Source organism: Pempheris klunzingeri, chromosome 12 (genome assembly GCF_042242105.1).
Source record: "Pempheris klunzingeri isolate RE-2024b chromosome 12, fPemKlu1.hap1, whole genome shotgun sequence".
Taxonomy (NCBI): Eukaryota; Metazoa; Chordata; class Actinopteri; order Acropomatiformes; family Pempheridae; genus Pempheris; species Pempheris klunzingeri.
In genome coordinates, this window is record NC_092023.1 from 23279089 (window position 1) to 23291497 (window position 12409).

The 12409-nt window shown below is 44.1% G+C and overlaps 1 protein-coding gene across 1 annotated transcript; it reads left to right on the forward strand.

Annotated features, from left to right (window-relative positions):
• The first annotated feature begins 3126 nt into the window (after positions 1-3126).
• Positions 3127-8409, forward strand: polr1c (RNA polymerase I and III subunit C). Its single transcript, XM_070841045.1, has 9 exons — positions 3127-3216; positions 3683-3754; positions 5251-5358; positions 5588-5720; positions 6373-6504; positions 6621-6773; positions 7110-7259; positions 7626-7742; positions 8007-8409. Exons 1-9 carry the CDS (start codon positions 3145-3147, stop codon positions 8123-8125), a joined length of 1056 nt encoding a protein of 351 aa, XP_070697146.1. The 5' UTR covers positions 3127-3144; the 3' UTR covers positions 8126-8409.
• The last annotated feature ends 4000 nt before the right edge of the window (positions 8410-12409 follow it).

The window sequence follows — 12409 nt, forward strand, 5'->3', positions numbered from 1 at the left end:
TTTCCCTTGCCTACAACCCATTAAATCAATACGCTGAAAATGAATTTATTTTACATACATGCAGCAGTCCCATTGCTCAGTTTTTATTTATATAGCGCCAATTCATAACAAGTTTTATCTCAAGAAGCTTTCCATACGGAGCAGGTCCAGACCAAACTCTTTCATTAAGAGAAAGACCCCATTCAGGAATTTAAAAGTAAACATTCAAGAATCCCCACATGAGCAAGAACCAGGCGGCAATGGCAAGAACAACTCAGGCACAGAACCGAGCTCAGAGGTGGGTGGCTTTCTGTCGTGGTTCATGTTATGTGGAGGTGACTAAACCAACACAAAGGATTATCACTGTGTGGCCCAGCAGCGCTGCAGGACTGCTTTCAGTGCACAGATTGGCAGGTCTTCAGAGAGGCAGCTACACGTGGAGGAGGGGTGGATCTGGAGGGAATGCACATCCTCAGCCGAGGACAGAGGATGTCACCACCGCCTACCTGAACCAGAAACCCTGGCTGAACGCAGAGGTCAGAGCTCTGCTCAAAGTCAGGGTCGCTGCAGGTGCTGCACCAGCTCTCAGAGCAGCTAGGAGACAGCTGACTGCAGGCATTAAGAGGGCCAAAGCCACACATGCCCAGAAAATCCAGGGTCATTTCTCTATCAACAACACTACAACACCAGGGATTCACAGTGCCCAAGAGATCCATCTCAGCCTGATGCCCTCAACAAGTTCTTCTTTCTGTCCTGGTCTTGTCAGATCTGAGTTCTGCATTTGATACCACTGACCATCACATTCTATTACAGAGACTGGAACAGTTCGTTGGCATAAAAGGAACTGCATTAAGCTGGTTTAAGTCCTATTTATCAGATCGATTTCAGTTTGTACATGTCAACAATGAGCCCTCCATCCACACTAAGGTTAGACATGGAGTTCCACAAGGTTCGGTGCTTACTTTATATATGCCTCCTCTGGGTAATATTATCAGGAAGCACTCTGTTAATTTCCACTGTTAAGCACATGATACCCAATTATACTTCTCAATAAAGTCTGATGAATCCAATCAGTTGACTAACAGTCTGCCTTAAAGACATAAAGTCCTGGATGAGCAGCAATTTTCTGCTGCTAAACTCAGACAAAACTGAAATGATTGTGCTTGGCCCTAAACACCTTAGAGACACATTTTCTAACACTATAACTACTCTGGATGGCATTACTCTGGCCTCCAGCTCCACTGGGAGGAATATTTGATCAGGATTTGTCCTTTAACTCTAATACCTTTTTCCATCTACGTAATATTGTTAAAATCAGGCCCATCTTGTCACTGAATGATGCAGAAAAATGAGTCCATGCATTTGTCACTTCTAGGTTGGACTATTGTAACTCCTTATTATCAGGCTGCCCCAATAAGTCCTTAAAGACTCTTCCTTTTTGATAAAGCATATAGTTAAGGGCTGGCTCAGGCCTTGGACCAGGGGGAAGATACCAAGTTAGTAACAGACATTAAATTCTGTAAATTCTGTGCTCTTCTCATCTCTCAGGTTCCTGTGGATCCTGGTCCTGGTCCTGCTGCTGTGGTTCTCTGGTTCCTGTGGATCCTGGTCCTGGTTCTCCTGCTGTGGTTCTCTGGTTCCTGTGGATCCTGGTCCTGGTTCTCCTGCTGTAGTTCTCTGGTTCCTGTGGATCCTGGTCCTGGTTCTCCTGCTGTAGTTCTCTGGTTCCTGTGGATCCTGTCCTGGTTCTCCTGCTGTGGTTCTCTGGCTTCATGAATCACTGCACACTTTTTACTGATATTAGTCCTGCTATTATTATTCATATATGAGGATTCTTGAATCCTTCATTTTGAATTCCTGAATCGTTGGGTCTCTAAAGATTGATTGATGATGGAAATGAAGATTTTGAGGAGATAAGAAGTTTCAGACAACATTACTCGAAGTTTCCAGAGGTTAAAGAAGAATGAAGAGAAAAGCATTTCCATGGTGGACAGATGAGTGTGGAAAGCGGTGAAAGAAAGAAATAAAGCTCTCAGGAAATAAAGAAAAACTCACAATTTTCAGAATTTGATTAAATACAAGCAAGCACAAGCAAAAGTTAGGAAAATGATACGTAAAGCGAAAAGGCAAAGCTGGCAAGCTTTATGTAATGGAATTGGTAAATCACCACCTGTAGGTGTGATTCTGATAACTTGACTGAAGTGAGGAAGTGAGGAAGGACAATGACTAGACCTGGAATACTGGAGAGGATAGACGGTATCAACAGTACGATGGATGCTCCATTTGCTTTTGGAAGAAATGAATGCAATGTTGTTATGCAATGTTAAAACATTTAGGTGTTTCGGCATCTATGACACCTGCTTTTTTTTTTTTATAATAAGGTAGAGGAAGGAGGAAAATTGCCAGCTATTAGAAAACCAGGGAAGGGCCCACCAAGTCCAATAAATTATAGGACAATATCACTGGCATCTCATATAGGACAGCTAATGGAAAGAATAATTACAGAAAGATTTTTGTCACTTCATCTGAGTTAATTTACGAGGGCTAGAGGAACAATGTGTCTGGAAACAGAGATTAGGAAAGCACAAGTTAATAAAGAATCTGTAGAGGCAGTTGGTTTTTTTTTGACGAAGAAAAGGCATATGATATGGTTTGGAAGGAGGGATTATTGATTAAATTAAATATGATAGGAATTGCAGGTAGAACATATAACTGGATTAAAGACTTCATTTGATAGATTTGTACAAGTCACAATGAAGTCAGCTTTATCAAGAAGATTATTATTATGTGGGAAAAATACAAGAGGCAGTTAATGTGGTTGAAAAATGGTCTGATATGTGGGTATTCAAGTAAATAATAGGAAAAAGACCAAAATAGTTACTAGAAAGAGATGTGTGATGCACAGATAAATGTAGTAAATGAGATGTAGGAAATTCTATACAGATTTAAAAATATGAATATTTTAGTTTCAGTTATGTGGATAGCAGCACACAGAGAGATTAAGGTCAGTAATAAGAATATATGTATATATAATGCGGGTCACACTCCGACACAGTAGGTGGCGGTAATGCGCGGTAAACGTTAGTTTCCACCCGCCAGGAAACCGAAAAGAAGACGAAGAAGAAAACGGAAGTGTGGGTGGAGCAAAGCAGACTACAGGGCAAGATGGCGGCGGCCATGAAGAACGTGGAAGAAATCCGGAATCGTGTAATACTCGGGGAGTTTGGTGTGAATAACGTAAGTGAGGTTTAAGGCTGGTGGGATGAGGGCCTCTCTGTCGTCAGGAAACACTCAGAAAAAGAAGAGAGGAAAAAAAGAGGACATTTCAGCGCCTTCGGTCGCGGTCCCCTGTCAGAAATCCTAGAAGCAGCATTATAGCTCGTACACACCGTGTCCAGACTGCCAGAAACCTGCTCTGGAGACACCAGAATCGGGACAAACCCATGTTCTCCAGGTGGAGGTGGTCACAGTGGAGGCTGTCACTGTTCTACTCTCTCTATCAGACAGCACACAACCAGAAAGTGTGTCAACCTGGACTAGCATAACAGCAAACTCATTGTGGGACAGTCTCAGTGCTGCAGCCAAAAAGCCCCCCCCCATGTAACAGTGTGTCTGGCCTTTCCTACTAGTCACCACAGAGAAACTTCAGCAGCATCCTCAGTCTGTTTGCTCATTCACTGACCGGATGTCTTGTTGCTTTTAGGTCCATACATCAGATTTCCCAGGAAACTACCCTGGCTATGATGACACCTGGGATATGCAGAAATTTCAAAAGGTAAATTTCTATCATTAGAGTCGTGTGGGTGGCTTTTGGGACCGTCTCAGGACCAGTGTTGGCAATATTTGCAGATCATCACTGTTTAACGTATAACATCGTCAGCTGACATGAAATGCTTCATGTTGAACCAGCTTTTACTGAACAGTAAAATAACAGTGGCTGTTTTGTTGTTTTATTCATTTATACATTCGATTGTTTAATAGAACAGAGCCAGCAGATCAGAAGCTGTGGGTGGAAAGTTAGCAGTCACGTACATGAACTACCCCCACTGTAATAATACAAAGCCAGTATCCCTTTAGCTCCAGTTTGACATGTTCACGTCATCATTGTCAATATACACTACTCACAAAACGTTAGGGATATTCATTCATAGGGATAGTCATACTCATACACAAAAGTAGGGCATTTAAGTAGAAGCATGCAATGGTCATTTCTTCATCTTAAACAATGTATTTGAAGAAAATCTACCAACAGTGGTAGGTATACCACAACAAAACATTTTCAGTGTCTCAATAAATTGGGACGTGGCCAAAGGACGTCCACTCCTCTCCTTTCTGTGACTCTTCCAGTCTCTGTATCACTGTTACAACCTCCTGATGACACTCTGTGACCCTCTAAGCTCAGTGAACACCTCCGTCTGAGGACTTCCTGTTTGAAGCCTCCAGTGTTGAGGTGCTGCTGATCAATAGTTAGGTGTCGTCTTGGTCTCATGATGTCAGAATGTGAACAGCAGGATGAGGAGGACTGTTTAAATACCAATTCTAACTGAAGCAGGAAATGTATTGGTGGATTCATGGATCAAACCTGTTGTGAATGTTGCTGTTAAGCTTCTTGTTAGAGAACAGCAACTTGTGCAGAAAGTACTGAGACACTGAACAGTTGGACATGTGCATTCAAAGGTTTAGAGAAGGTCACATTAAGTTCACCTGGAAAGGTGAGAATGCATTTTAGGTTCATCCTGAAATTTCACCTGAAAGCCGAATATCACTAACTTTTTGTGAGTAGTGTAAATGTGAGCACGCTGTATGTACCATACACATCCACACATCTGTCTGTGTGTACACACATGTATTTTTCCAGCACTTCTGTCCTCCTGCTCACCATTATTTAGTTATTTCTATTCATATACTTTTATATGATATATGTCAAGTTTAAATTCACTGTATGTGCTCACATACTTGGCCAATAAAGCTGATTTGTTCTTCAGATTGTTTTAATCAAGGATCGGGGCTCAAACCAGCTGACTTTTAGTCATTTTAATGGGAGGGGGCAAGAAATGTGTATGGTCTCTGAAATGTAGCCACATGTCTGTACAAGAATGGTGTCAGCCTGAAACATGATTTCACATTTTATGTCCAAAAGGAAAGCATGAACATGCTACTTTAATTTCAGACTGTCAGACTCAGTTAAAGTCAGTCTGGTGAGAGTTGTGAACCAGTGAGCACTCAAACTGCTGTACAACTGTCAGCTGAAGGTTTGGACTCTGTTTGCAGAACTTCAGAATTGACGTTGTGCATCTGGATGAGAGCAGCATGGAGTTTGACATGGTGGGGATAGACGCAGCCATTGCGAACGCCTTCAGGAGAGTCTTATTAGCAGAGGTGGGGCTCCATTCACTTGTCCTGTCACTGTTGTTCTACGTCCAAACAAAGCTATGCACCATGTGGACCTAAGATGACGTTTTTGGCCTTTTTCTACCCTGTTTGTTTTGACTCTGTCTTCTGTATGTTACCTAATGTGAAGAAATGGCCAATTTGGTGCATGTGGACAGTCTTTGAATCTCTTCATACAGATATGTTGTTAGAGCTCTGTTTTATTTTTATATTTTAGGTACCGACCATGGCTATAGAGAAGGTGTTTATTTACAACAACACGTCCATTGTCCAGGATGAAGTCCTGGCCCACAGATTAGGCCTCATTCCCATCAGAGCTGACCCCCGCCTGTTTGAGTACAGGAACTCTGGTAAGACAGCACAGCCAACCACACACACACAAACTCTCACAAACTCGCTACCATGGTAGCAGTTAGTTCACTCAGTGTACATACTTAATGTGTTTAACTATCCAACTCCCTTGTAGTCCCTTGTGGAATGTCATTAAGTGTAACTTTCCACATTGGCAAGTAAGTTAAAAAGCCCTAAAAGTCAAAGACTGAGTTTGAACCTGTCATCAGCTCAACCATGTCTGTTGTCAGTCTGGTTAACATGGACGACCCGGAGCTCCAACCTGAAAAAGCTCAGTAGCAGAAGATGTACTGCAGAAACAGCTGGAAATAACAGCTGGAACCTTCTGACATTGAGCCGTTAGTTCAGTCATTGGGTCATCAGCCAACATTTCTAAGTATAAGATGAACAAAGCTGCAGCCCATAGTATGCTGGCTACTGTTTGAACACTCACCTCTTATCAGTATTTATTCAGTCGGTCATTGAAGCAATGTGATGCTTACTCTGACAACTCCACACCAAAGCTGCATTTGTGGGCACTGTTCCATCAAATGGAGAACATCCTGTATGTTGTGCTTAATTTCATCCGTTCTGTTTCTCCTAGTGTGTCGTTACGGAGTGCAGTGACCACAGCAGAGGTCAGCCTGTTCACTTCTGCTTTGTTTACTCCAGGTGAGGAGTCAGCAGAGGAAGAAGGTTCAGAAATAGACACCATTCAACTGCAGCTGAAGATTAAATGCAGCAGGAACCCCAGAGCCAGCAAAGACTCCTCTGACCCCCGAGAGCTGTATGTGAACCACATGGGTAGGTTTCAGGGACACCAGAGGGGGCAAGGATTACTGCTTCCACCCAAACACCTGTGTCCCTGTGTAAGATCAAACATTAATGGCATTCTCTCTCTCCTCCCTGTCTTGTCTCAGTTTATTCTGGAAGCATAAAGTGGGTCCCCATTGGGAATCAGGCAGATGTGTTTGCAGACTCCAGCATTGGACCAGTACATGATGACATCCTGATAGCCCAACTGCGGCCAGGACAGGAGCTGGACATTATTATGCACTGTGTCAAAGGAATTGGTACAAGCTTTTGATGTGGATCAGGATACAGATACAGGAGTAGGAACATGTGTGATGGAGATTTTTTTGCTGACCTAAAATGTGTTTCCAGATTTAGGAAGTGCATGGAGGTCTGTCACACATACAGATGTGATGTGATTTGAACTAACCAAAGAGAAACATGTCTCTAGTTACTCTGTTACAGTTGTGTAAGATGTATAAGTTATGCAGCTCATACATCTCAAAGGGAAAGGTTCTATCTTCATATGCTGCCAGCTGGACACGGTGTTGTCAGTGCAGACACCCTGATGATGTCCATGCTCTAGTTCTGCTGCCTGACATGTGTTCTCTGGTTAGGTAAGGACCATGCTAAGTTCTCTCCAGTGGCAACAGCCAGCTACCGCCTCCTCCCAGAGATCACCCTGCTGGAAGAGGTGGAGGGCGAGAAGGCAGAGCGCCTAAAACGCTGCTTCTCACGGGGAGTTATTGACCTGGAAGATGTGAATGGTAAGAAAGAACTATCCTGGCCAACAAGAAAGTTTTGAGAGGGCACGACCAAACACTAAGTACATGTTGTGTGTGTGTGTGTGTGTGTGAGGACAATGTTCTGAAAGCAGGCATCACATTTCTACCTCAGCAGCAGCTGGATTTGTCTTCATGTGACAGTTTGACAGTATATTAAGGAAGGGTTCAGTGACAGTCCTAAATTGTCATCAGGCTAGTCGACATCCTGCATAATTCTTCTGTTTGTTACAGTTCATCAGGGCCCAAGTGGAAGTTGTTGGGATGGAAGAGGAGTGAAATTGTTAAGTGTGCAGGAAGTCCCTCATTTCTGTGCATGTAATCCTCTGACTTCTGCATTGTCCTTCTCAGGGAAGAAAGTCGCCAAAGTAGTGAACAGTCGCCTGGACACATGCAGCAGGGAAGTCCTCAGACATGACGACCTCAAGAATGTGGTGAAGCTGGGGAGGCTGCGTGACCATTTCATCTGTACGTTCACTCTAAAAGACTAAAAGAATCTTAGTAAATGAAGACAACAGTGAAAGCCAAGGCTCACTTGGTACACTTAATATCCCTGTTGCCTAAAATAAAATGAGAAGATCAGTCCAGAACAGGGCTCTGTGAAAGATCAGACCAGATCTGTGTCCCAGCAACTCTAAAGTTCACTGAACATGCAACATCTCCATTCTTTCATTCATTCAGATTGACCAAAGTGTAGAAATGATGTGATGTGAAAATCTCTTTCTCAAACAGTTACTGTGGAGTCAACTGGTGTCCTGCCTCCAGATGTCCTGGTCACAGAGGCCATCCAAGTCCTCATGGCCAAGTGTCAGAGGTTCCTCAGTGAACTGGACTCTAGGGACATGGAGTGAGATGAGGACTGAGCGTGTTCACACCCACCACACAGGATCTGCCGCAGTCTATCAGGGTTTGATTTGTTGGAATGGGTCAGTTGATGAAACCTCTACTGAATTCTCAAAAAGCCCTTTTTGTCCTGGTTGGCAGAGTTGCTTGTAATTTTGTATATATTGCTGTCTGTCATATTTTGTATACTGTTGTTTTTCTTAGTTGTCCTTAAATAAACATGCTGAATTTATTGAAACCATCACCAATAATATCTGGATGGTTGCCTGTTTGTATGGCCAACATCCTAACTGTCAGATGTTCAAACAATAAAGAGCTGTAATATAATATAGCACTCTCATTTATCCCAGTGTTCATACAGTGTATTTTCCTGTTGTTGGTCTTATCCACAGCAGCACATGAATTCAAACTTGCTGCAGTAGTTGCATGGTTAAATAGAAGTTTCACAAAGACGTCATTTTTGACATCATTTACACACACTGTCTCCGTTTCCAATAGTTTGTCCACTTATTTTCAAATGTGGGCTATAATGTAGGCTGTGATTCTAACTATGGATCTATGAGCCCGAATGATTACCGTCACCACGGTCTCCACCTTGAATGATTGCAAAAAGGAAGGACTTGGTGAGAGAGACACACTTGTGTTCTTCACTTTCCATCTCAAGCACTTACAGGCAGCACATGTAACCCACTCACCCACTCTTGGTAGAACATACAGCCAAGAGGAAAGCTTTCTTGAGAGACAGAGACTTAAGATTGGGCTGCTCTATAGGTTCATAAGGGGCTTCAGTCAGGGATCCTTGACGTGGTGTCGCCCTGGTGATTTAAGTGATACACAACAGAGCAACTAGCTGTTTGCACCAAGACGTGCCTGCCCTCTCTAGTTGCCCACAGAGACAGAAGCGATCATGACTAGAATGTTTGTTGCCCTCTGAGGGGTGAGGGATGTTCAGACAAAGTCCCACAAACATTGTCCGCTGCCTGGGCTCGAGGCTGCTCTCCTTGATAGTCACCTTGAAGCCGAGGGACTGAATGTGCGTAATCACCCTCCTTGTGCCCTCTACAACTGGGCAGCAAGATGGAGCACAAATTAGGCAGCCATCCTAATAAGGGAGAATTGACTACGGTCAAATGGACCCAAAGCTGAATTCTGTACTCCATTGATAATGTAGCTACGGGTCTGACACATTTTCTTTCCAGCTGTCCAGGCATAGCTGGGAATGAATTTTGATGGCCATCCTTAGCGGTGGTGGTGGAGGCGGAGGCTGAGAACCCCTAGATTTGAGCCTGGCAATTGCAGCACTGCTGATTGCCTTGAACACAGTCTTGTAGATTCTTCCTTAAAGCTCTGTGATTTTATCCGTGCGCAGCTGACACAACTGGATGGAGAGATGAGTGGAGCCAGGGGCTCCAGCCTGAGGCCCACAGCATTGAGCTGGATTTACCACGGTTTTTTGGATTTTTTTGTAGGCGAAAAACCCTCCTTTTTGATAAAGCTTATGGTTTAGGGCTGGCTCAGGCCTTGGACCAGCCCCTAGTTATGCTTCTATAGGCATAGACTACCGAGGGACTCCTTCAAAGTAGCAGTAATTAAACCTCTCCTGAAAAAGTCTACTCTTGATTCAGGGTAGCCAACTATAGACCTATATCCAACCTTCCCTTTCTCTCAAAGATCTATTTGAGGATTTTTAGTCAGGTCTTAGAGTGAACCATAGCACAGAGACAGCACTGGTGAAGGATACAAACCACCTCCTTATGGCATCAGACAGAGGACTTCTCTCTGTACTGGTCTTGTTAGATCTGAGTGCTGGATTTGATACCATTGACCATCACATCCTATTACAGAGACTGGAGCAGTTCATTGGCATAAAAGGAACCACATTAAGCTGGTTTAAATCTTATTTATTAGATCGATTTCAGTTTGTACACGTTAACAATGAGTCCTCTGTCCACACTAAAGTTAGACATGGAGTTCCACAAGGCTCAGTGCTTGGACAGATATTATTTACCTTATATATGCCTCCTCTGGGTAATATTATCAGGAAGCACTCCATTAATTTCCACTGTTATGCAGATGATACCCAATTATATTTATCAATAAAGCCAGATGAATCCAATCAGTTGACTAAAAGTCTGCCTTAAAGACATAAAGTCCTGGATGAGCAGCAACTTTCTGCTGCTAAACTCAGATAAAACTGAAGTGATTGTGCTTGGCCCTAAACACCTTAGAGACACATTTTTTTAACAATATAGCTACTCTGGATGGCATTACTCTGGCCTCCAGCTCCACTGTGAGGAATCTGGCAGTTATCTTTGATTAGGATTTGTCCTTTAACTCCGACATAAAACAGATTTCCAGAACTGCCTTTTTCCATCTGCATAATATTGCTAAAATCAGGCCCATCTTGTCTATAGATGATGCAGAAAAATTAGTCCATGCATTTGTCACTTCTAGGTTGGACTATTGCAAGTCCTTATTATCAGGCTGCCCCAATAAGTCCTTAAAGACTCTCCAGCTGGTCCAGAACGCTACTGCTCATGTACTGATGAGAACTAAGAGAAGAGACCACATTTCTCCTGTACTGGCTTCTCTTCATTGGCTTCCAGTCAAATTTAGAATAGAATTTAAAATCCTTCTCCTCACCTACAAGGCTCTTAATGTTCAGGCTCCATCATATCTTAAAGAACTCATAGTACCGAACTACCCCACTAGAGCACCGCGCTCCCAGACTGCAGGCCTACTGGTGGTTCCTAAAGTCCTCTAAAGTAGTGCAGGAGCCAGAGCTTTCAGCTATCAGGCTCCTCTCCTGTGGAATCTCCTTCCAGTTTGGGTCGTCACAACAATACAAAATATTAAAATACAAAATTGAACAGAAATTTTGACACAATAAAATACAATTAAATTAAATAGTCTGTCCCTTTTTTAAAACAAAAAGTACAGATTGAAAAGTACAAATTTGTGAGAAGTGTCACAGTGTGTGAGGTGAAGTGTGTACAGAGGTGTACAGAATAGACTTTAACAATTAAATAAGATATGTGCAAAGTGCAAACTGCAAAATGGGAGACAAAGTGACAGGGAATGACCTTTACAGTTATTGCACATGATTCTGCTGAATGAGTCCGTTACGTGTCCCTCCTGCTGGTGGAGGAGGCGTCACACAGTCTAATAGCCACAGGTAGGAAAGACCTCCTGTGGCGTTCTGTGGTGCACCTTGGTGGTCTGAGTCGACGACTGAAGGTGCTCTGACAGGCTATCAGTGTGGCGTGCAGGGGGTGAGAGGTGTTGTCCATGATGCTGAGCAGCTTCTTCAGCATCCTCCTCTCAGACACCTCCACCACAGACTCCAACTCGACTCCCAGGACAGAACCAGCTCTCCTGATGAGCTTGTTGAGTCTGTTGGCGTCAGCTGTCTTCAGTCTGCTGCCCCAGCACACTACAGCGTAGAAGATGACGCTGGCTACCACAGAATGATAGAACATCTGCAGCATGGTCCTGCAGACATTGAAAGATCTCAGCCTCCTGAGGAAGTACAGTCGGCTCTGACCTTTCTTGTAGATGGCGTGGGTGTTTCTAGACCAGTCCAGTTTATTGTCTATGTGGACACCGAGGTACTTGTAGTCCTCCACAATGTCCACCTCTGATCCGTTGATGGTGATGGGGTTTGGACGATGGCAGAGTCGTCCGAGAACTTCTGCAGGTGGCAGGACTGTGAGCAGAACCTGAAATCTGAGGTGTAGAGTGTGAACAGGAAGGGAGACAGGACCGTCCCCTGAGGTGCCCCCGTGCTGCTCACAATGGTGTCCGACGTGATGTCCTGCAGCCTCACATACTGTGGGCGGCCTGTGAGGTAGTTGGTAATCCAGGCCACCAGTGGAGCATCCACCTGCATGTCCAAAAGTTTGTTGCCGAGGAGGGCATGGTGTTGAACACACTGGAGAAGTCAAAGAACATGACTCTCACAGTGCTGCCTGCCTCCTCCAGGTGAGAATAAACTCTGTGCAGCAGGTAGATGATGGCATCCTCCACTCCAATATGGGGCTGGTACGCAAACTGCAGGGGGTCCAGCGATGGTCCGACGACTGTGCGGAGGTGCTTAAGGACGAGCCTCTCTAGTGACATGTGACGTCAGGGCCACTGGTCTGTAGTCACTGTGCGTGTTGGGATGCTTCTTCTTGGGCACAGGAACCAGGCATGAAGTTTTCCACTGGTCGGGGACAACCATCCGGCTCAGGCTCAAGGTGAAGATGTGCTGGAAAATCCCACACAGTTGAGTGGCACATCCTTTCAGCACT